The 24,855-nt window shown below is 45.1% G+C and overlaps 1 protein-coding gene across 3 annotated transcripts in view; it reads right to left on the reverse strand.

The window, feature by feature from the left end:
- KDM5C (lysine demethylase 5C) overlaps nucleotides 1–24,855 on the reverse strand; it is a 261,961-nt gene that overhangs the window by 77,424 nt on the left and 159,682 nt on the right. For all 3 annotated transcript variants that reach the window (XM_033921375.1, XM_033921366.1, XM_033921383.1), the window contains 3 exons: nucleotides 23,888–24,038; nucleotides 23,522–23,618; nucleotides 9,339–9,697 (listed from right to left, as the gene is read on the reverse strand). In XM_033921375.1, the coding sequence (XP_033777266.1) occupies nucleotides 9,339–9,697; nucleotides 23,522–23,618; nucleotides 23,888–24,038 (607 nt within the window). The remainder of the gene's footprint in view (nucleotides 1–9,338; nucleotides 9,698–23,521; nucleotides 23,619–23,887; nucleotides 24,039–24,855) is intronic.

The following is a 24,855-nucleotide window of genomic DNA, read 5'->3' on the forward strand; positions in this document are numbered from 1 at the left end:
CCTTGAGGGCCGCAATCCAGTCAGGTTTTCATGATTTCCCCAATGAATATGCATGAGATCTATGTGCATGCACTGCTTTCAATGCATATTCATTGGAGAAATCCTGAAAACCCGACTGGATTGCGGCCCTCAAGGAGGGACTTTGAGATCCCTGTTTTAGAGTCAGCTTCCAAGTGAATGGACAAGATCTCAGACATTTCCCTTAGGAACCTGGAGAAAGATGATTTTTCAGGCACTATAGGAGCCTCTTGAGAAGAGTGACAAATAGATTCATCAGCTGAAGAACCCTCCTCGTCAGACAAAATAGGATCCTGTTCAGAATCTCCCCAGAAGTCTGAATCTTGAGTTGTCTAGGGTCGATGCCGAGCACTCGAAGGCTCGAGGTGCTTTAATTTCCACAGTGCCTTTCCAGACCACACCGACGTCGTCTGACATCGGTGTCGGCGGGTCATCAGTGTCAGTTCCTTAACCAAAAGTGGCGGCACCAATGGAGAATCCACTGCAGACGCAACCAGTGTTGAAGGCTCAGACCCGACTGACACCAGGGGAGTTGGTGTAGACATGGGCAGAGTTTGAATTGGCACCAGCAGTTGGAACTGCTCACGCAATTCCTCTTGAAGCAACTCACGGATCTGTTGCTTAAGAGTACGCACTGGTACCACTGGCTTTTTTGCCGGTACCTTCAGTGCGGCTCTACGCTCTGGCGATGAGGTGGCCGAAGTCGAATCGCTCACCGATAATGGAGTGGAGCATTTCTTGGGTCTCGTCGAGGTCGGCAGGACTTGGCTCACTGCTGCTTTGACTTGAGGCCCAGATGGGGTAGGGGAAGGCTTCTTAGTTGGCTTACCCACTGAAATGTTCGACACCGAAGAAGGCTTCACCGATGTCGATTAGTGCGGTGATTTAGCCGGTGCCACCGTCGACAGTGGTGTTGAATCGCCCTCCATTGTGACACCGAAGAGGAGACGCTAATGAATAAGGTGGTTCTTGAGTCATTTTTTTTTTTTTTTTAAAGAGATGAACAGATTTCAGGATGGTGCTCGGGCCCCAAGCACTGGAGACACCAGCAATGCGGGTTGATCACAGAGATGGGCCGAGCACAACGTCCACACTTTTTGTGACCCATCTGCGGGCAGGATATTGAAGGAAAAATGGCCTCAGCTAAATTAAAATCTGAGGCCATGATGGTAGAAAGGCCCCACCAGGCCAAACCTGCAAAAGGGAAAACACAAAAATTTTTACTTTTTTTTTTTTTTTTAATAAAAGTTAACAAAATAAAAAAATCAGAGTTCCACGAGAGAGGGAAGGCAGTGGAGAAAGATTTCAATAGCTGTTGAAAAACCCGACTTCTTAGCTCCACGGAAACTAAGAAACTGAGGGACCGCGTGCCCTACGTCGGGAGGGAAGGCACTCGCACGTATGTGCGGTTCAGGCTATTGCGAACTTTCTAGAGACTTAAAGTGGCGATGCACTTTTAAAGTGGTCTGTACCAGGGCTCCCTCAGTGACGTCACCCATATGTGAGAATATGTTGCCCGCTGGTCCTGGGATAACAGACTTAAGACTTACCACAAAGAAGGTACACGGATCCAATTATCTCTTTATTCCATCTCATGATGCCAGCCCCTTGAGACAGCCGCATAGGAGAACAAAAAGGTTGTCTGTATGCCAAAACTAGTCTAGACTACCAAGGTACTCCTTCAAAACTTTCCTGATATCCAGTATACATAGTGAATGCTACTCCTCAGAGCCCTTTGAGAAGCCTACAGTGGGCAACATCACAGATTGGTTCAAATGAAAGGGCATTAAGTCCATGGGAAGAAAAAAGGAACTGGAGATAAAAAAAATTTCTTTGGCAAACTCTAAAAAGGGCACTTGTATGACAGGGCCAGCAATTCAACACACATCTGGCTGAGGAAATGACAAAGAACACCGACTTCAGAGAAAGATCTTTGCGAGAATAAGATGACAGCAGCTCAAAGGGTGGTTGAACCAGAACTAATGCAAATGCCTCAGTGGCTGAAAGGATGACATCCAGATGGCTCACTAAGGGCTTGCCCTTAATAAGGCCCCAAAAACACGCCAAGGCTGTAACTTGAACTTAAAGATAAATTAAGACCAAATTCTTATTGAAACCATCCTGCAGAAAATCTAGAATCTATGCCACCAAGGAATGCAAAACCACTACTCCATGATAATCACACCAACTCTCAAAAATCCAAAGTCCTTACATAAGTGAGAGAGGTAGATTAACATTTAAAATGGAGCATTGCGATGATCACCTTAGCGAAATATACTCTCTTCCTCAGCCTACCCTCTCAAGAGCCAAGTTATATGAAAATCATACAATATTTGGCAAGGCTGTCAGTCCTTGTGTAAGATCCACTGAATCTAGAAGCCTCAGTGACAATCCTACAAGATGCATCAGATTAGCATACTACGGTCTTTTTGGCCAATCTGGAGCCCCTAAAACCACCAGACCTTAGTGACTTAACTACAGATGACACGACCCAGAGGCCATGGAAGAAACAAAAAAATATCTGCTGGCCAGATCAAAATCAGGGCATTGATCTTCTCCAAGCTCTGATTCTTTCTGTGACTGAAGAATCAAAAGATCTTGGTATTCTCCCTGTGTTGTTGTGAGATCCATCACCAGAATGCCTCACCAACAAACAATGCTGTTGAAAACCTTGGCATTCAGGGTCCATTCTCCCTGATCCAGCATCTGATGACTGAGGAAATCTGCCTGGATATCCTGCTTCCTTGCCACACGAGAGGCTGACAGGTCCGAGAAGGGGGAGGGGGGGATCTTCTTCACTAGACGACTATCCCACATTGGCAACTGACATATGCCTCTACTATGGCATTTTTGGGCAAGATTCTCACCATCTTGCCTATCAGCAGACCCTGGAATGCTTATAGCACCAATTGTATTGTCCTGGTCTCCAAAAAGTTGATGGAAAAGCTCATTTTCTCAGGACCAGATTAGAGAATGACATGGGGGAAAAAATTGTCCTCGTCTCCGCCTTACCCTCGCAAACTCGCTCCACGTCCCCGTGAGCTCGGTCCCTGTCTCCGCCCCATCCCGTCCCCGCAAACCATCTGTTCAAGCCTCTAACAGATTTATACTGAACTTGCTTTTATTAAAGTATAAAAAGAAACAATATTCTGTACAATTGTCATTTTATAAATTAGAGTTCTGGCTGCCGAACTAGAGGAAGAGTTCAGCTGGTAGGGCTTTGTTTATAAAAGTTTATCAACACAGCTTCAATACTACTTTATCTTAAAGCGAAAAAAAAAAAAAGAAATAGATTTTTTTTTCTACCTTTGTTGTCTGGTTTCTGCTTTCCTCATCTTCTCGTCATTCTCTTTCTTTCATCCACTGTCTGCCTTCTCTCTGCCTCTTCCATATAGCATTTGCTCTATTTCTATGTCACTCCCAGAAACTGTCTGTCTCTCCCTTCCATCTCTCTCTCCCATCCACCCCCAATTGGTCTGGCACCTATCTTCTTCCCTCCTCTCTCCCCATGGGCAGGCATCTCTGTCTTCTTCACTTTCATCTCTCACTCACTCCTCCAGGTGGTTTTTAGCATCTCTTTCCTCCTTCCATTTCTGGTATCCGTCTCCTCCTCCCCCCATAAATGCTCTGGTATCTCTCTCCCCTCTCCCTTCCTCTGCTCTTTTCCTTCTTAATTTGTTTTCTACCTCGTCTATTTTCTTACCTTCCAGTCCTTAATTTCCCTTTCATTGTGTCTACCTACAGCTTGCCACCTCTTTCCCTCACCCCTTCCAGTATCTGATTATCCTTTTTCCTCCAATCCATCATGTGCCCTTTTTTCTTCATCCCCCACTTCCATGCATCTGCTCCCCCTCTCCTCCCCACTTCCATGCATCTGCTCCCCCTCTCTCCTCCCCACTTCCTTGCATCTGCTCCTCCCTCTCTCCGCCCCAGTTTCCTTCAGCATCTGTTCCTCTCTCTCCACTTCCCTTCAGCATCTGTTCCCCTTTCTCCCCTCTCCATCCAGCATTTGCTCCTTTCTCTTTCCACTTCCATTCAGCGTCTGCTCCTCTCCCCATTTCCTTCCAGTGACTGTTCACCTCTCTCCTCTCCACTTCCATCCAGCGTCTATTCCCCTCTCTTTCTTCTCCCCACTTCCATGCAGCGTCTGTTCCTCTTTCCTCTTCCCCTCATTGGGCCATCTCCCTCCCTTCCCATCATCTTTGCAGGCACTTTTCAGAATCGATGTTCTCTCTCTAAGCAACCCAGACACCATACCCTTCTCACAGGTCACATGTGACTACATGGAAACTTCTCTGCTAGCATGAGCCCAGGTGGAAACAGGAAGTTGCGTTAGAGGAGAAGTTTTGGGGCAGTTACGCATGACATGTGAGAAGGCTATGGCGCCTGGGCCACTTGGAGAAAACCTCAATTCTGTAAAGCACCCGCAAAGTTGACAGGAAGGGAGGGAGATGGCCCGACGAAGGGAAGAAATGCTCGGACTGCGGCTGCTGGACCGCACGATCGTGAGAAAGGCTGCTGACCAGGAGGAGTGGGAAGGGAGGCAACACGTGGCAGATACTTTACTGCGGGGACAAAGCCATTCGCCAATCCACGGGGCAGTGAATAGAAACATAGAAAGATGACGGCAGAAAAGGGCTACAGCCCATCAAGTCTGCCCACTCTTCTGACCCACCCCATCAAGTCTGAGCGTTAATGACCCAGTTCCTTAGCTCGACCCCCGTAGGGATCCCACGTGGATGTCCCATTTATTTTTAAAGTCGAGTACACTGGTGGCCTTGACCACTTGCACCGGAAGTTTGTTCCAGTGATCCACAACCCTTTCTGTAAATAAATACTTCCTGGTGTCACCATTAAATTTCCCTCCTCTGAGTTTGAGTGGGTGCCCCCTTGTGACCGAGGGTCCCTTGGGGAAGAATATATTGCTTTCCGCCTCGACACGACCTGTGATGTACTTAAACGTCTCAATCATGTCTCCCCTTTCTCTATGCTCCTCAAGAGTGTAGAGCTGCAGTTTGTCCAGTCTTGTCCCTATACCTGCGGCTACCAATCTTTTAATCGCCCCATTCCTGTGGGTTACCAGCGGCTAGCTGTGGTTAACAGTCACCATGCCATTCTCCAGACCAGATCCCCTAAGTCAGTTGACAGACGATGGGCTCCCAAGCCCCTCAGACTGGCATCAGTAGTTACCATCATCCATGGGGAGGGGATCCAACCAAACTCCCTTCGACAGATTGGAAGAATTGAGCCCCCTTGAGACTCCTTCATGATGCCCTTCAGAGTGGCAATCTGACCTCTAAGAAGTTCAACTAGAGACGCCACCAGGAATAAAGAGATCCCTGTAGAAGCCTCATATGAGTTCTGGCCCACAGTACCACTTCTATGGAACTTGCCATCGATCTCAGGACCTGAGATCCCCCACATATGGCAACCTGAAGATATTCCCTGGTTCTTGAACTCCACAGTGGAAAAGACTGCAAATCTGGTCTTGAAGCTTGTGAATCCTTCACCCAGGAAGAAATACCCAGCCCTGGAGTGTTGAAACAGACACCTAGGTATTCCAAGGTCCTAGGGATTCCAGAAACTGAATTACCTGTGCTATAACCTGACAGTTTTCATATGATTTCACTTTATCAACTAACTGTCCAGATATGGATGGACTAGGATCCTGTCCTTGTGGAGGGCCGCCACCACTACCACCATAATCTTAGAAAGTATAGAAGGAGCCATCGTTAGGCCAAAAGGCATTGCATAACACAGTTTCCCCAAAATTGCAAAATAAAGGAATCTTTGATGAGCCCAAGGAACCGGATGTGAAGATACGCTTCCATCAAGTCCAGTGCAGCCAGAAACTTCCCTGAACTGACTATCACAATGGCCAAGAGTTTCCATGCAAAAACCTGAAATTCTGAGCACTCAATTCACTCCCTAGAGATCTCCAAGATGGTCCGAAAGGTACCTTTTTACCTTGGAACCACTAAATACACAGAATAATGACCTGTTCCTAGTTTTAACCAAGGGATTGGGCACACTTCTTGCAGCTGAATGAGCCCATCAAGAGTATCTTTGATCACTCTCTTTCACATAGGAATGACATGGAAACACTAGAAACGCAATTGGTAGAGAATGAGTGAACTCTTAAGGTGTAGCCATTATCTAGCTACATCGAGAAACCACTGGTCCAAGGTGATCTGAGCCCATCTACAATAAAAATCTCTCAACTAAACACCTACAGCGATTAGAAGATGGGCTCCAACATCTTCAATGTGCAACATGCTCCTGCAACTGGGCTCCTTGCCTCCACGTCTGGTTTCACTAAAGGACTGAGAAAGCTGAAAAAAATAAGATCTGAAGATAGCTACTCTCCCAGACCAAAAACGCTATGAAATCACGCATATGACCCCTGCCAGCCACAAACCTGTGCCCCACTGATCTAGAGCAATCATTTGGGAAATGCAGTACAGTACTTTAGACTCACCCAGACTTTTGGTTAATTGGCTAGCTCCTCACCAAGCAATAAAGAACCATGAAAGGGAAGTTTATTGAGCTCTTGGCTCACACACCTAATGCTACAGACTTAGCTGAAGCCTGAGTAAATCAAAGTGCATCTGCCAGGAAGGCTAAGCTCATCTCGATCCAACAACCTCCTTTATCCACTAGAGAAAAAAACAGCAGCAGACCTATCCAACCTCATATTAAACCAAACCCCCACATATGGCAACCTGAGATTGCTTCACTAAAGTATCCATTCTGCAGTCCTGAGGGTCCTTCAGGGCTGTACCACTATCCACAGGCACTGTAGTCATCTTGGTGACAGTAGAAACAACTGTATTCAAGTTTCAAGTTTTATTAGGATTTTATATACCGCCTATCAAGGTTATCTAAGCGGTTTTTACAATCAGGTACTCAAGCATTTTCCCTATCTGTCCCGGTGGGCTCACAATCTATCTAACGTACCTGGGGCTATGGAGGACTGAGTGACTTGCCCAGGGTCACAAGGAGCAGCGCGGGGTTTGAATCCACAACCCCAGGGTGCTGAGGCTGTAGATCCAACCACTGCGCCACACACTCCTCCACAGGAGGTTTTTAGCAAGCCAAATACCACTCAAAATCAGAGTTAAAGACTTATCATGGACCTAGACAACCGAAAGAGAGCATATCCTTGATATCCTGATGCATGGAAAATGACCTACTGGTCTTCCTAATACCCTTAACCAAGGGTTCCACTGTTCTCACTTCCTGAGACACAGGCTCATCATTAAGTGTAGAAGAGAGACTAAGTATTCAAGCTCTTGCAAATCCTCTTTATGAAACATAACTACAAAAGGGATCCTCTCCAGGTGGCATCTATTTGGGGAAGAAAAGATCTCCCCAGCACCTTCATGCTCCCAGTCCTCCAAATACCCATCCAAGTCACCATCCGCCAACAAAGGATTCAGACTCCAACAAATCCAGGGGCATGTCATCCTCTTCATCAACACACACAAAAAAATAAATCTATAAAATAATAATAAAAATGATTAATGCTCAGCACTGTATATACTCGAGAACTGGTGGCGGCGATTCAGAGAGCAGCGCGGGGCCGAGCAGGAAGCACAAAAAGCTCGGCCCTATCGAGTGCGCTGCTGGCCGTGAAAAGGGAACCAGGGACGGAGAGGCTCAGTATGGGGCAGGGCGTGGAAAGATCGCTCCTGCCCTGTACACCGCTGGACCACCAAAGATTAAAAATGGCACAAAAGGTAAGCGCGCCAGGGGGTGTCCCAGCCTGTCGTATCATCCAGGAGGGGGGTCGGGTTGATGACCTGAATATAGGACGAAATGCCCATTTTTGGGCCAATTTTTGGCCCAAAAATCTCGTCCTATATTTGAGTATATATAGTAAATCACCACTTTCATACAGACATCAGTATTAATGAAGCAGTGTGCCACACATCATCGCACCCTCCCTACCTTCCTGGATGGTGTATATAATCAATAATCACTTAAGATGTATATCGAAAAGATGTTACTTATCTTGGCAGGGACAAGGCTGTGTGGTTACAAACGATGTCGTCCATCTTGAATTGCACTGCCTCAGTCCGGTAGTCCCGCAGTGACACACCTCAATAACCCCCAGTGAAAAGTTCTCTTCGTCCAATCTATTCCCTGACATTTTGGGAGAGAAGACCTCCCTCCATCCCCAGAAGGACCCAGATCAGACAGGGCATTAAACTACTTTAGTAAAAAGGTTTAGTACTTCACAAAACAAACTCTGGAGGAAAGTCCCCTTCGGGAAGATTTTCCTGTACATCCCAAGACTGGAACTGGACAGCAAGGTCTGCAGAGGCTGCTCCAAAGGCAGCATCTGGGAATCCAAAATGGCAGTGGTACCCTCCAAAAGTGAACTTGTCAACCTCTGGGGAACCGGCTCAGACCCTAAAGCAACAGACACATTTGCCCCCTGGGCCTGAGAAACCATGGACTCACCCAGAGCCAAAGCCCTGCTGCCTCCAAAGCCATATATTTGCATGCTCCAGCAGCAGTAAGATCCTGATGCTGACAAACTGTGCACTTTCTGAGCTTATCAGCACTCATGAGACCAAATTTCATTTCCTCTGACAAGAAAACCAGAGGCCCTGTGGGAAGATAGCCTTAAGAGCACATGAAGCATTACTGCCGGTGCTAGAGAGGAATTACTCTTGGTTACAACTTTAAGCCTCTGATCAGAGGGTTGTTTTTGGTCTTTTTTTTAACTATGTGTGGATATCCACCACAGAACTTTAGATTCCCTTCCCACAAAGGGGTTGAAGCACAGCAACAAGTCAAACCAACCCAGGCCTTTTTAGAATCTAAAGGAAGAGAGGGGGGAAGGATCCAGCCACAGAACTATAGCACCCCTGAGCCTAATGAGAACCCCTGTGGGTCTTAGCCTCTACCAGCAAAACGGAAACCTCAACAGAGCACAGACACAGAGCAAGAAAATAAAGATTTTTTTTTTTTTTTATAAAGAAAGGAAAGAACACAAATGCTGAGATTGAAAGGCCCACCACCTGCTGGAGACTGGGAATACCGATTCTAGCAGGGACTGGTCAGGGTTCTTATCAGCTCATTCAAGGATCAGAATTCTAAGTTTGTATTTGTGGTACAAATGGACAACCCATCAGTCATTTCAGAGCCAGTCCAGAGGGACATATCAAACAGGGATGTGATAGATAGAGAGAGACATAGAGAGAGAGAGAAAGAGAGAGAGACATAGAGAGAGAGAGAAAGAGAGAGAGACATAGAGAGAGAGAGAAAGAGAGAGAGACAGATATAGAGAGAGATATAATGCTATCTTCTACCTGGCTTCTAGGCACATTTGTGCTTTCTCCTCCCAGCGCTGAGAAATACTGAGAAGATCCTGTAGCTCTGTCATGGCTTTTTCCACAGCCGTGCTCTGTGTCACACTGCTGCCTGCCTCCATCAGTGCTCGCATAGTCTGAAGCGTGACTGGTTCCTCTGGTGAAGCCAATGCCTCTTTCACCTCATTCAACCACTCTGCTTGTCTCAACTGCAGCTGCAGCTGATCTAGTTCTGGTATGTCAACATCCAACTGGCTCCCTTTCTCTAGAAGCTCATGCAGCTGTAGGGAATTAGAGGACTCATCTGTCAGAGCCACCTGTGCCTGCCACTGGAATGCCTCCACCTTCTCCAGCAGCTCCTGTTAGGCAGAAATTACAGTGTGAGTGAGAAGTACAGAAGGAATAGGGGTCTCAAGCAACCTTACACACCTAACTGCAGAATTCATAAGTACCACACCAGGTTTTTCATAAATCATTACTTTTAAATCCTATGGTATTTGGGGGAGGGGATGTTCTAGTATGTGAATCTCCTGAGAAACTTTTGCCTTGTAAATGTGGACAACTTACGGTGAAATGTAAACTTATTTCTTTTTTCAGTCCTTCCTGAACAGCAAAGTACTTAATTGTAATTGGGGGGAGGGGGGATCTCCAAAGACAAGGACAAATAACTACACTTCTGAGTAATGTTAGGATAGCTCCAATATTGGACAAATGACTCTCCTCTTCAAAACTCTAAGGGGCTTCCTGAACACGTGTGGATGTTCCTGTGTCAACTGCATCCTCCCTGTTAGTTTATACTATAAGTTGGGAATGGTAGGAGAGATAGTGTGGCTGTTTTTCCTCTGCTGCCCACAGGGCAGGGAGATTCATAGACAAAGCAGTGCAAACATGGGCATGTCAGATAAGAAATACAGATATGAAGCCAAAAGGCACCTTGAATGCCTAGGGAGGTCTCTAGAAAGCCCAATTCATAGCTTTCTGGGCCCAATTTTCACTGACAAAAGTTTTGTACTATTTTGCATCAATTAGAGTAGGTCAATTTTAAGGGTAGATTTTTATTTTTTCAAACCTTACAAACTACTAATGACCAAATTATGCAATTTTGCATGCTAAACCTAAAACTATATTCCAAAACTGCTTAAAATGAGTCTCAAATACAGTATACAGAAATTTCAGTAATATTTATTTGAACATACAAATAGTCTGAACTAAACCTATACAAACTACTACTGACCAAATTATGCAATGTTACATGCTGAATCTAAATCTATTTTCAGAAACTTTTTAAAGTGAGTCTTACCTACATCAAATCACAGTTGAAATATATAGAAATTATGTAATATTTATTTGAACATACAAATAGTCTGAATTTGCTGAACCACATCCTGGTGTTCCTGTGGCTCTTTTTCTCTTTTGTTGATGTGATCACTTCATTTCCTGCTCTCCTATCCTAATCTCCTACCAATGATGTAGTTCCTTTCTCGCCACCCAATTGTTGCAAACCATCTTGATGTTTTTAACAAGGGGCTGTTTATAAGACCCTAACAAACATAAAACCAATTTGTTACAGGGAAACAATCTCACTTTCTTATAAACAAGAATGGGAACTGGTACAGGTTTGGGTAGAGAATGACACGGTGGCGGTTACCTGCGGCTAGCCGCGTTTAGATGCAGGTAACCTGCCAAAACGGTGACAAAAAAAATGGTCACCGCAAGTTCAGGGACAAAGCCATTCACCGCCCCGTGGAGCGGTAAATGGTAGCACGGGGCGGTGAACAATCTTGAACGCGCGGTGACCGAGCGTTCGAACCGGCAGCCCATTCTCTCCCGCCAGCCGTCCATGTATCTCCCTCCCTCCTTTTCCCCTTAAAATGGCGATTTCTTTAAGGCTATGAGCTGTATTACAGCCGGAGCCTTGAAGTCACGTTGCATTGCCTGCTGGTAAAAATCTCCTGATGCAACTTCCTGTTTCCAGCTGCATCTAAGGAGACTTCTAGCAGGCAATCCAACGCGACTTCAAGGCTCTGGCTGTAATACAGCTCGTAGCCTTATAGAAATTGCCATTTTAAGAAGAAAAGGTAATGGAAAAGGAGGGAAATGCACGGCTGGCTGGCGGGAAGGAGCTTCTGGACCGCATGAAGGGTGCTGGGGGTGGGGGGATGGAGATGAGAAGACGCTGAAGACGGGAAAGGGGCCTGGCGGGCGGTGAAAGAGACAGTGGGGCGGTGAAGGGGACGGCAGAGACGGTGATGGGGCGGTGAAGGGGACGGCAGAGATGGGGACGGGGTGGTGCAGAGGATGGTGGTCCAGGGACGGGGCGGTGACGGGAACAGAATTTTTCCCCGTGTCATTCTCTAGGTTTGGGTTACTCCCTTGCTGATGATTTGCTTTAAAATGTGATCCATGCTAGGGTGTCCTAGATGGTTGGTTGATATAATAAGATAATTCTACCAATAGTAAGCATACAGTATATCATTCACATGTTATTACAGAGAAATGTTTTAAAGAAAGGAAAAGATCTCAGTAATGATTTGGCATGAGTTATCAGTTAAACCTCCATGTCATTCAGTACAGTCCTTGATCAGAAAAAACCTTCCTTGTATTAAAGTAGTTGTTTCATGCACCTCGTGTGATTATAGTGCTATTTTAACTTATAGTTTGCTAGCAGATGTTAGTTTCATGCATGGATTGATCGCAGAAATTGAAATTGGATATGGCTCTAGCTCTCAGTCTAAGGGAGAGGAGCATGTGCTCAAAAAAGTGTTGGATTTCTGCAACTCCCAGATTGCAAATTGGGATTGGAATCTGGAAGGGACATAACAAAATGTCCCTTGTTCAATTCTAACTGTATAGGATCGATTGCATAAATAAGGGTGGAAACAGTGTAGTGCTGTGTCACGTAAACAAAGATCGTGTAGTTTGAGTAAAATGAGTGATTAACAAGGTCGAAGGCTGCTGATAGATAGATGGATAAAAGAAGTACAGTTCTGATCTAAGTGGTAGTGAATATATGTTGTGATGCCTATTAAGGTGGTTTCAGTGCTGTGGTTATGTCAGAATCCTCTCTGATTGGGATGGAGGAAGTTAGCTTTGTCTAAGAAATCCTGCAGCTGGACATGAAGTATGGTTTCTGTTTTTGCAATAAAGAGGAGATTAGCTATCGAACGACAGTTCGCACAGATAAGAACATAATAGCCTTACTGGGTCAGACCAATGGTCCATCAAGCCCAGTAGCCCGTTCTCATGGTGGCCAAACCAGGTCACTAGTACATGGCCAAAACCCAATATTCCACGCTACCGATTCAGGGCAAGCAGTGGCTTTCCCCATGTCTTTCTCAATAACAGACTAAGGACTTCTCCTCCAGGAACTTGTCCAAACCTTCCTTAAAACCAGCTACGCTATCTGCTCTTACCACATCCTCTGGCAAAGCATTCCAGAGCTTAACTATTCTCCAAGTGAAAAAAATTTCCTCCTATTGGTTTTAAGAGTATTTCCCTGTAACTTCATCGAGTGTCCCCTAGTCTTTGTAATTTTTGACAGAGTGAAAAATCGAGCCACCTTTACCCGTTCTACTCCACTCAGGATTTTTGTAGGCTTCAATCATATCTCCCCTCAACCGTCTCTTTTCCAAGCTGAAGAGCTCTAACCATTTTAGTCTTTCCTCATATGAGAGGAGTTCCATTCCCTTTATCATCTTGGTCGCTCTTCTTTGAACCTTTTATAGTGCCACTCTATCTTTCTTGAGATAAGGAGACCAGAATTGAATGCAATACTCCAGATGAGGTTGCACCATGGAGCGATACAGGGGCATTATAAACATTCTTAGTCTTGTTAATCATCCCTTTTTTAATAATTCCTAGCATCCTGTTTGCTTTTTTGGCCACCGCCAGACATATAGTGGAAGGTTTCATAGTATTGTCTAAGATGATTCCCAGATCCTTTTCTTGGGTGCTAATCACCAAGGTGGATCCTAGCATCTGGTAACTGTGATTCAGTTTATTCTTCCCAATGTGCATCACTTTGCATTTGTCCACATTAAATTTTATCTGCCATTTGGACACCCAGTCTTCCATTTTCCTAAGATCCACCTGCAATTTTTCGCAATCCGCATGCGTTTTAAACAACTTTGAACAGTTTAGTGTCATCTGTAAATTTAATCCGGGCGCGGATGTTATTTAAAAATACCATTGTGGAAGCCAAAAGGGCCAAGGAAATGGAAGAATCTTTGATTTTGGGACATATAAATGCAGTTTTCCATACCATGGAAAAAGTAGCTATCAGTTAGGCTTGAAAATTATGGATAGGAAAAATTGTTTGAGGAATATGATGAATCGTTTAAGAATGGTTGAAGAAATAGGGTCAAAGGGGGCTATGCAAGATTTCATGAAGCCAACGATGGTTTTGAGTTTGGAGGGAGAAGGACTATTAAGTGTGGCTAGAGTACTGCAAGGAAGAGCATTTCGGCTAAAAGAATCTTAATTGCATAGGGCTGATGGGGTTGGAAGTTTTTTTGTGGAGGTCAGTGATTTTATTTTCAAAGTGGTCTGCAAGAGGGCAAGGTCTGCAAGAGGGTAGAGAGATTGGCTTTATGTGATGAATAACTTAAGAATTTTAAAGAGGGTGGTTGATATCGGGGCCTTAGTTACCTTCTTAGAGTAGAAAGGTTTTTTTAGCGTTTAGGAGGGCTGCTTTAAAGAAGGCTGCTGTGTGTAGAAAGATTGCTTTGGTTGAAGGGTTTAGGGTGCATCTCCATTTACATTCCATCTGCCTAAGCTGTCTTTTATGGTTCATTAGATGAATGGCATGCCATGATCATGGCTATTTTGCTTATTTTTCAACTTTTTTGTGTGGATGCTTAGAGAACTTCTGCATTTCCCAGACTGCACAAAATTCAAAATACCTCAGTTAAACTCCTATCCAAAGACAAATTTTATTTATTTTTTTTTTGTAAATCTTTATTCATTTTCAATCTTACATCAAGTGTACAAACATCAAAACAATAAAATTAAACATATCACTTGACAATCTTTCTATTTTATAATACATAAAATTACCAACCTCCCCTCCCATCATTCCCTCTATTATTTTCCCAATATGAATATTAATATATAACCCTCCCCCCCTTCCTAACATTAAACGGTGTATATTTCATTAGAAAATGGTATCTACTCATTACAATAAGAAGTTAATGGCTCCCAAATTTTAATAAAACTATTATAATTCCCTTGTTGTATAGCTATTGTTCTTTCCATTTTATAGATGTGACATAATGAGTTCCACCAAAAATTATAATTGAGTCTACTGTAATTTTTCCAATTACTTGTGAATGGTGACTCCTGTCATTATCAATAAAAGTTTATTGTTATTTGCTGATATTTGGCTCTTTTTCCTCATTGACATACCAAATATTAATGTATCATAAGATAATGCCACATGCTTTTCCAATAAAAAAAGCCAAAAATTTTGACATGTGACACCGCTCTTGATTAATGCACATTGGTTACCACTTTCCCACAAAATAACTTATAAAATTTTGCTTCTAATATTCAAATCCAGGACTGTTCACTCCCCAGCATTTATTGATAGATTGCTCATTCTCTATAACTCATCTAGCCTATGATCAAATAATTAAAATCTTTTAGTCATACCTTCAATTATGTCAAATTGATTACGATACTGTACGCTACAGCAGTGTTTCTCAGCTACTTCAAGCTAAGTACCCCTAACCACAGACCTCCCAAGCTCCACCCTAAACCCACCCAAGCTCTGCCCCCTTTACTAATTGTAATGCAATTTTTTCCTTTCATTTTTTATACACACACAGCAGATATAAATTCTCAAAACTGACATATTTCAATCACTAAATTGAATATAAAATAATTTTTCCTACCTTTGTTGTCTGGTGATTTAATTAGTTTCTGGTTAGACTTCCTTCTGACTTTGCATCCAACATTTCTTTCACAATCCAGCCCCAGCTCCTTTGGGTCCAGGTCTCTATCTCTTTTCCCTCTGCTTACCACCACCTCCCCCCCCCCCCAAGATCTAGTGTTGGTTCTCCTTTGTACCTACCACCACCTTTGTTACAGGTCTCCCTCTCTCCCTTCTCTGTTATGATCTTGCATCTCTCTGTTCCCCCTCTGTCTACACCTTGCATAGTCCAGCATCTGCCTCCTGTCTTTCCCCTTTGGTCCAGGGCTCTCTCTCTCTCTCTCTTTCTTCTGCTTACAACCCCCCTCCCCCTCCCATGTCCAGCATTTGTTCTCCTTTCTTCCAGGTCTTTCTCTGCCCCTCTCTCTCTCCCTCGGTAAAGAATATTTCCACATCTCTGCAGTTTCTTTCTCTGTCTTCCTTCTAGACACCACCAAGTCCAACATCTACTCCTCTCTCTTCTGCCTTCCCTTTGTTTCAGGTCTTTCTGTCTCCCTCATTCTATCTGTCTTCCCACTCCCAGGACCTATCATCTCTTCATCTTTCTTCCATTCTCTCCAGTCTCTCCGTCCGTGGCCTGACTTCTCTCCCTCATTCTCAAATGCTCCATCTCCGCATCCTTTCTGAGTCTCTGACTTTGCTTCTCCAACGTCCTGCTCCCTCTGCTGCAACTTCTTTCCACGTGTCGTGTCCCATCCTGCCAGAAACATGAAGTTGCGGCAGAGGGAGCGAAACGTAGCCACTGGAAAGCACTCTTCGCGATGTCCCCGTTTTACGTGTACGCAAAGTTGTAGTAGCCTGCGGAGAACTGAGCGGTTCTAAGAGGGGAGGTAATTGGCTTTCGAGCAGGAGCAGCAGAATCTCCTGCATCCCCCAGGTAAACACGCAAAAACCCAACAGCGAGCCCTCCAGCCAGGCAAAGATATCCTACATCACGACATGCCAAGCTTGCGCTGTGCATATAAAGAAAGGCAGCTGGCCAGTATCAGCAGAGATGAATGGGGGAGACGGATGCCGACGCCAACCATGCAGGTTGAGGAGGCTCGAATAAAAAGTCCTCTGTTTGATTAGAAAAGGATGAACCTCAGCGAGATCTAACAGCAAAGCATTTCAGGACAGAAGATCAAAAAGAGAAAAAGCAAAATGCGTATTTTCACAGCTCGCCTTCCCTCAACATTCCTTCCCCACACGGGCCACAGTGAGAGGCATTTTGGGTTGCATGCGGCCCGCGGGCCGTATGTTGTGAGGGCTGGTCTAGAAGATCGATGCTTTCTAGAAGGTGATCGGTACCGAGAAGCATGGCTCGATGACTATGATCGGTGCCAAAAGTGACGCCGTAAAGAGGAGGCAGTAGGGGTACCTGCATCTCGCATGGAGAAACGCTCAGTCTGGACCAGTACTAGAGGAGCCAACATGGGGTGACAAGCTAGAACATATCCCCAAACTCCAATTGAAAGAGAGCATCGATCTTCTCTTTAAAAGCCTGCACCAACACTTATAATGGAGTCTGTGTTAGAAACATAGAAAGTTGACGGCAGAAAAGGGCTATAGCCCATCAAGTCTGCCCACACTACTGACCCCCCGTTAGGTCTGGGTGCTAATGTCCTAGTTCCTTATCTCGACCCTCGCAAGGATCCCACGTGGATGTCCCATTTATTCTTAAAGTCAAGCACGCTGGTAGCTTGTGTTCTCCCACAGCCAGAGATATCCCAAGATTAGGACCTTTGCCAGCACTAAAGTGCCTCACAAATGGTAAGCAAACACCAAATTTAATGTAAAAAAAAAACACAAGCAGAAAAGACAGGCTCCTACCATCTCGCTTGTAAGAGACACAATTGGGAAATTAAGAGGACAGCCTAGAGCACAGGTGTCAAAGTCGGTCCTCGAGGGCCAGAATCCAGTCGGGTTTTCAGGATTTCCCCAATGAATCTGCATGAGATCTATTTGCATGCACTGCTTTCAATGCATATTCATTGGGGAAATCCAGAAAACCCGACTGGATTCCGGCCCTCGAGGAGGGACTTTGACACCCCTGGCCTAGAGGGATGGGGGCGAAGCAAAACAATGGTAACGAGGTTCTCTAGAAAGCACAGTTACTTACCGTAACAGGTGTTATCCAGGGATAGCAGGCAGATATTCTCACTGATGGATGACGTCACTGACGGAACCCCGGTACGAACCACTTTAAAAGTGCATCGCCACTTTAAGAATTAAAAAAGTTTGCAATAGCCCGAACCGCGCATGCGCGAGTGCCTTCTTGACCGATGAGGACGCGCGGTCCTTCAGTTAAGATACACCAGCTAAGAAGCCAACCCGGGGAGGTGGGTGGGTTGTAAAAATATCTGCCTGCTGTCCCTGTACAGTAAGTAACTATGCTTTATCCCAGGACAAGCAGGCAACATATTCTCACTGATGGGTGACCTCCAAGCTAACAGAGATGGGATGGTGGGAAAGTTGGCCAAAGAAAATATAATTTGAAATACAGAGTTGCCGAAGTGCCCATCCTGTCTGGAGAAAGACTCCAGGCATTAGTGAGAAGTGAAGGTATGAACTGAGGACCAGGTGGCAGCTTTACAGAAGTCCTTAATGGTGTAGTTCCAAGGAAAACAAGAAAAGTTGCCAGAGCACTAACTCTGTGGATTGCAACATGATTTTCCCGTGCCAGTCCAGTCTGAGTATAGCAGAACGAGATGCAGCCAACCAGCCAGTTGGAAATCGTTCTCTTGAATACAGAATGCCCTAACAAGTTTGGTTCAAAAGAAAAGTTAGGGATAAAATTGATGTGGCCTTGACCGGTTAATATAGGAGGCCAAAGCCCACTTACAGTCCAAAGTATACAAAACAGGTTCTCCAGTAGGAGAATGAGGAGAGATGAAAAGTGACAACTTGTAGAAGACTTTGGACGCGTAAGCAGAACCACCTTAGCATGAGGAAAAACTGTGAAGGATGAATCTGCTAGTAATGCTTGGAACTCACCGACCCTGAGGCAAAGGTGAGAGCAATAAGGAAGACCACTGTCCAGGCAAGAAACTCAAGATGAGCTGTGGCCATTGGTACAAAAAGTGGCTTCAACCAACTGGAAAGAATTACATTAAGGACACAGAAACAATCTCTACAGTATCCTCGTGTCCTCTCAGGGAAAAAATCCTACCAGAAACCTGGAAACCAATTAGAAAAGGCTACAGCCCAAACAACAGGGAAAGGAATAAGGTGTGGTACACTTGAAAAACCCCCGTCATGAATTTGGAAACCAGAGGATAAGCAGGAAGAGGGAGACCTTCGACTGACAAAAGGAAAAAATGCAATAGCGCTGAAAAGAAGTCTGAGAGATATAGAATTCTGACTAAAAGCAAACAAAATAAGAAAATAAACCATGAGCAATTCCACTAAGTAGGAATGTGGAACATGAAGATCAAGAAGACACCAAGAAGAAAACCCTAGACCACTGTTGATAGAAACATTGTTAAGTGGCTGGTTTCCTGGAGACATCCATAAGAGGACACATAGGCTGAGAAGGACACAGCCTGAGAAAATCAACTGAGAAGAGAAATCATTGCAGATTGGAATGGATCAGAGACTTCTGGGCTGGATTGAACCAAAAAGGGAATATCAGAAGAGAAATGGGTTCTCTGAAGCTGAATTGAAAGAGAAAGGAGAACCCATGTTGCCTGGTCCACCATGGAGTAAAGAGACATATGGAGGCCACTTCTCTCTGGAGCTTGAATAAAACGCTCAACAAGAGAAGAAAAGGAGGGAATGCATATAGAAACTAGAGAGCTGCAAGGGAACGGGGACGACGGGAATCCCACGGGACCCGAGGGCATCCCGCGGGTTCCCCCTTCGGGTCACGGGGATCCCGTGGGGACGCCCCTAGGGTCGCGGGGATCCCGTGGGGACGCCCCCTAGGGTCGCGGGGATCCCATGGGGACGCCTCCGAGGGTCGCGGGGCTCCTGCGGGGCTGGATGTACTCAGTCACGCGACTCTTCTTCTCCCTACCTTCTCTGCTTGCAGCACAGAGCCGAACGGAAGTCTTCCCGACGTCAGCGCTGACGTCGGAGGGGAGGGAGGGCTTAAACAAAGCCTCCCTCCCTCCGACGTCAGCGCTGACGTCGGGAAGACTTCCGTTCGGCTCTGTGCTGCAGGCAGGGCAGGTAAGGAGAAGGAGAGTAGCCTCGCGGTTCGAGTGGCTACCAAGGGAGGGGGGCGGTCCGGTCCGCCCCGGTTGCAGCACAGCCGGCCAGGTCCCCTTACTTTTGTGGCACTTCCCCGACCGACCGATAACAGCCCGGGTCCGACAATCCTCCCTGCCCTATAGCCGCGAATCTAAATTACCTTCTTACAGCAGCTGTAAGAAGGTAATTTAGATTCGCGGTTAAGGGCAGGGAGGTTTGTCGGACTGGGGCTGTTGTCGGTCGGTCGGGGAAGTGCCACAAAAGTAAGGGGACCTGGCCGACTATGCTGCACCCGGGGCGGTAGAGAAGGAGGGGGGAGAAGGACGCTGAAAGGCCATGGTGAAGACAGGAGGGGGGGGAAGGACTCTGAAAGCACTTGAAGACAGAGGAGGGAGAAGGACGCTGAAAGCACATGGGGGAATACAAAGGGGTGGAGAAGGACGCTGAAAGGCCATGGGAAGGGCGGGGGGGGGAAGGACTCTGAAAGCACTTGTGGAAGACAGAGGGGGGAGAAGGACGCTGAAAGGCCATGGGGAAGACAGAGAGGGAGAAGGACGCTGAAAGGACATGGGGAAGATGGGGGGGAGAAGGACACTGAAAGGAAATGAGGAAGAGAGAGTAGGGAGAAGACGCTGGCAGGGAAGAAGACAGATGCCAGACTATGGGGGGAGCAGAGAGAAGAAGATGGGTGCCAGACCAATTTGGAAGGGGGAAGAAAGGGAGAGGCACAGTAACAGAGCAAATGGAAGATGCAGAAGGAAGAGAGACAGTGGATGGAAGGAATTGAATGAGAACATGAGGAAAGCAGAAACCAGGCAACAAAGGTAGGAAAATAATTCTATTTCTTTTTTTTTTTTTTTTTTGCTTCAGGATAAAGTATTATATTAGTTGTGTTGATAAAAATTTATAAACATTAGAGGCTCTGGTAGAAACCCGTTTACAAAGTATGTATTCTTCCCAATTAATATTTTCAAATTAATAAAGTCTTTTTGCTTATTTGTAAATGGGTTTCTACCAGAGCCTTTAATTCAGTAGCATAATTAAATGAAATAACTATTTCTGAAGTTTATAGGGACGGGCGGGGACGGAGGGGATTCCTCGCGGGGACGGGTGGGGACGGAGGGGATTCCTCACGGGGACGGGTGGGGACGGAAGGATTCCTCACGGGGACGGGTGGGATTCCTCGCGGAGACGGGTGGGGATGGGTGGGACTTTGGCGGGGACGGGTGGGATTTCTGTCCCCGCGCAACTCTCTAATAGAAACATGCCTGTACAATCCAGGAACAAAACAACTGCTGTTAGACTGAGAAGGGAGGAAAGTCTGGAGCAAAACCGGGGCAACTGATGATTGTGAAGAGACGAAAAAAAGTCCAATTGATGGACTGGAGAGTTGTAGAGTGAGTCAATTCATTGAAGAATTCTGCTGAAGGCTGTCTGCTAGGGAATTCTACTCCCCATGAATGCAGACAGGCAGCAAGAGCAGATTGTAAGCTGTTGCCCAAGTCCAGATAAGCTGGGCCTCCTGACACACCAGGAGAGAGCCTGAGCCTCCTTGCTTGGTTATGTAGTACATTGCTACTTGATTGTTCGTGCAAAGGAAGAGGACTTGAGGGCATAAAAACAGCACTCTGAGTTCTAGGAAATAGATATAAAATTTTGCATTCCTTGGTTATCCAAAGACCTTGAGTCTGCAGATCGTCCATATGAGCCCTTCATGCATAAAAAGATGTGTCAATTGTGATGACCATGTAATGAGGGGACAAATAAAAAAAGGAGACCTCTAGACAGATTAGAGGAGATTATCCATAAATGAATCGACTACAGATGAGACGACATCATAGATATAAATACTTGAGAGACGATCGTCACCAGAGACCATTGGGAAGAAGAATCCACTGAGGAGTACAAAAATGTAGTCCTACCCGTGATATAACATGAATAGGAGAAGCCCTGTAGCCCAGAAGAACCATCATGTATCTGGCAGAGATGGTTTGAAAAGAAAGCAACTGATGACATACGGAAGAGAGTCTGAAGACTATCTGGAGGAAGAAACGCTCTCAGGAGAGTGGTGTGAAAAATTGCTCCAATTAATTATATACGTGATTATGGAGAATTTAATTTCAAAGCCTAGAACTAGAAAAAAGAAGATGGTCCAAGAAGTTGCTTGGACCACTTCCTGAGAAGAAACAGCCTTGATGAACAGATGTTCAGAAAAAGAAAAAGATCTGAAGACCCTGTAATCAGAGAGACGCTGCCAGCACAATCAGACACTTTGAGATACCAAAGGGAAGAAACCTGTAGGACCCTGTACAGATTGGTGTTGACATAGGTGTCAGCATGCACGATTAAAAATACAGCTGGACATGAACACGAAGTACTAAATGACATCTGCTGCATAAGAGAAAAACACCGGTACCGTTGGCTGCATCACTAGTACCATCGATGCGGTTCGACATCCAGAGATGTCGGTATCAAGGCACACCCAGTCCATCGGCACCGATGAAAAATCATGGAAATCTGGTGTCGAGATAGTAGACACTGGTACCGTAAAGGTCGATGCCCATGAGAAAAGGCTCAGACTGTACTAACATCTGAGGAGCCCGTGTCATGATAGGGAGTAAGTTGCAACTGCTCCCGAAACTCCGCTCGCAGCACTGTTGAATTTGCTGCTGAAAATTCTGCACCGGTACCCGCTGGCCTTTGCGCCGGTACCTTTGGTGCCGCTCCACGCTCCGAAGATGAGCATGCCCATATCGAGGCACTCATCGATATCGGAGCCAGAGATGGGGCTGATCGAGGTCGGCAGGACTTCACTCACTGCTACAATGACCGAGGTCGGCAGGATTAGACTCACTGCTACAATGACCTGAAGCCCAAAGGAGAAACTTGCGAGCCAACTTATCCAAGTAGGATCGAGCCCGAGTAGCAATGTTGGTGCGGGCTGGAAGAGCGGTGTCGGATAGTGCACTGGGCACCGGATTACTGATGTTGGCAGGTGCCTGATTCCTGACGGCGCCGAAGGAAAACTGCTTCTGAAGAACCCACATGAAAATGCGCTGGTGAGGAGAAGAACAGAGGAAGAAGAAAATGGCAAGGCCGAGGTCCCGACATTGCTAGAACCATTGGAGGATGTTGGTGAAGACAACTTCCCTAACAAAATAATCGCTTGGATGGAAAATAAGTAGGAAAAACCTGAACGGAAAAATAGGCATAAAGTGGGAAGAACACAGTATGGCAACCCATAAGGCCCCACCAAACCAATCCAACGATGGTAAAAGAAAAAAGAAAAAACTGACAAAAAAGTCAGAAAACTGCGAGAGCAGGAAGGCAACAAAAAGAAAAAATTTTCAACACATCTGGGGAGGGGGCTATGTTTTGGCACTGGTTAAGAGGTATAGATAGGTTGTTTATAGTTTATTAGGATTTTATATACTGCCTATCAAGGTTATCTAAGCGGTTTTTACAATTAGGTACTCAAGCATTTTCCCTCTCTGTCCCGGTGGGCTCACAATCTATCTAACGTACCTGGGGCTATAGATATTTTTTATGAGATGTTGATCAATTGAAAAATGAGTGGAGGAAAATAAGTATTGTTTTTATTCTATTAAGTTTATTGTGCTGTAATGTTAATATTTTATGTAAATGCATTATCTTGTATGCACAATTGAAGTTTTGAAAACAAATAAAGAATTTTTTTTTTAAAAAAAACAACCACGCAACTTCTTAGCTCCGTGGAAACTAAGAAACTGAAGGACTGCAAGCCCTCATCGGGCAGGAAGGCACTCGCGCGGTTTGGGATATCACAAACTTTTTGAATTCTTAAAGTGGCGATGCACTTTTAAAGTGGTCCGTACCGGGGCTCTGTTGGTGACATCACCCATCAATGAGAATATGCTGCCTGCTTGTCCTGGGATAAGAATTCTTGCGGGAATAGATTGATACCTGAAGGTTAAGTAATAATGTGTCTTGTTACACTAGAAAGGAAAGATATGGTATAGAGGATGAAGTTCATCATATCCATCAGTTATGGATTCTCAAAGAAAAGATACCCCTGAAGAGACCGTCAGTCAAAATCCCTCACCTTAACATCTGAGAGCTGTTGAATGAGGCAGGGCAACGAGCTAATCTGTTCCAGGAAGGTCCGGAGCTCATTTACTGTCAGCTTGGAAGAATGGATCCTGTAATGGAAGACAAACTCATCAGAGAGCAAGAGAGTGAACACAAAACATATCTTTCCAGGTTAATTCTAATTCTTTAGGCTACGCAACCTCCAGTGTTGCCTTGTTTCATTTTATAATTGTCAGTTATATACATTACCTACCCTTCCTTTTGTGTTTCACTAAATACTTTTATTGTAATCCAAGGCCTCCCTTTGATTCTACTTTCTCTTCTCTTCTTATATTTTTAATTGTCAACTACAAGCAACAGCATATGCAACACATCTTACCGGGTGGGCTTCTTGTTGCATACAAGTGCCAGGGTCTCAGACATACATGCCTCGGCCTCTCCAATTGTGCTCCGCAGCTGCTGGAGTAGCCCATTCTCAGGAAACTTTCTCTCCTGTGCCTCTGACTCTAGAGTCCGCAGCTCTTCCAATGCTACAAGGAAATACAACAGCAATCAGGAAAAATGTATGCACAGATTGCCTACAGTTTCCACCAGCATGGGATAAAGTCAAAAGGGGCATACACCAATAGCAAACAAACTGAGCAGATCTGACATAACCTCACAAAAATGGGATACATTTAATCAACAAAGATTCAATAAGATATATCTTTGGTGTGAAAAAGTATATTAAACCCTTATTTGGCACCTCTTTAGGCAGCAGTTGACTTCAACTAAACATTTCATATGGCACTGGACAACAAATTTTTCCAAAAGTTTTGATTCCTTAAAACAAACTGGTTATGATAGACCCCTTCAAAATAAACATAATTATAATTTACCACTAACTGTACTACATAGAAATTTTGAGAAACATGACGGTATCTTTTAACTGACTATAACATGCACAAAATTTCTGATATGCTGCGATAGTTCGTCATGTCTAAAAGTGTTTTCTTGCTGATTTTCATTTGTACTCTGTGTCCGGTGCATCTCGTTGCAGTGTCCAACAATATCATCCAGCCAGCATTGATGGATCCATTTGGAGCAGTTTCTCTACCCATTTCTCTTGTCACCCAGTCAAAGAAATTGATCAGATTTGTTTGACAAGACCTACCTTTAGTGAATCCATGTTGCCCCCTGTCCTGTAATCCACAGGATTCCAGAAACTTCACCATTTTCTGTTTTAAAAGCGTTTCCATTAATTTGCTTGCCACAGAAGTCAGACTTACTGGCCTGTAATTCCCTACTTCTTCCTTACCTCCACTTTTGTGGAGAGGGACCACATCCACCCTTCTCCAATCCAAAGGT

This window comes from Geotrypetes seraphini, chromosome 1 (assembly GCF_902459505.1).
Source record: "Geotrypetes seraphini chromosome 1, aGeoSer1.1, whole genome shotgun sequence".
In the NCBI taxonomy this organism is placed as follows: Eukaryota; Metazoa; Chordata; class Amphibia; order Gymnophiona; family Dermophiidae; genus Geotrypetes; species Geotrypetes seraphini.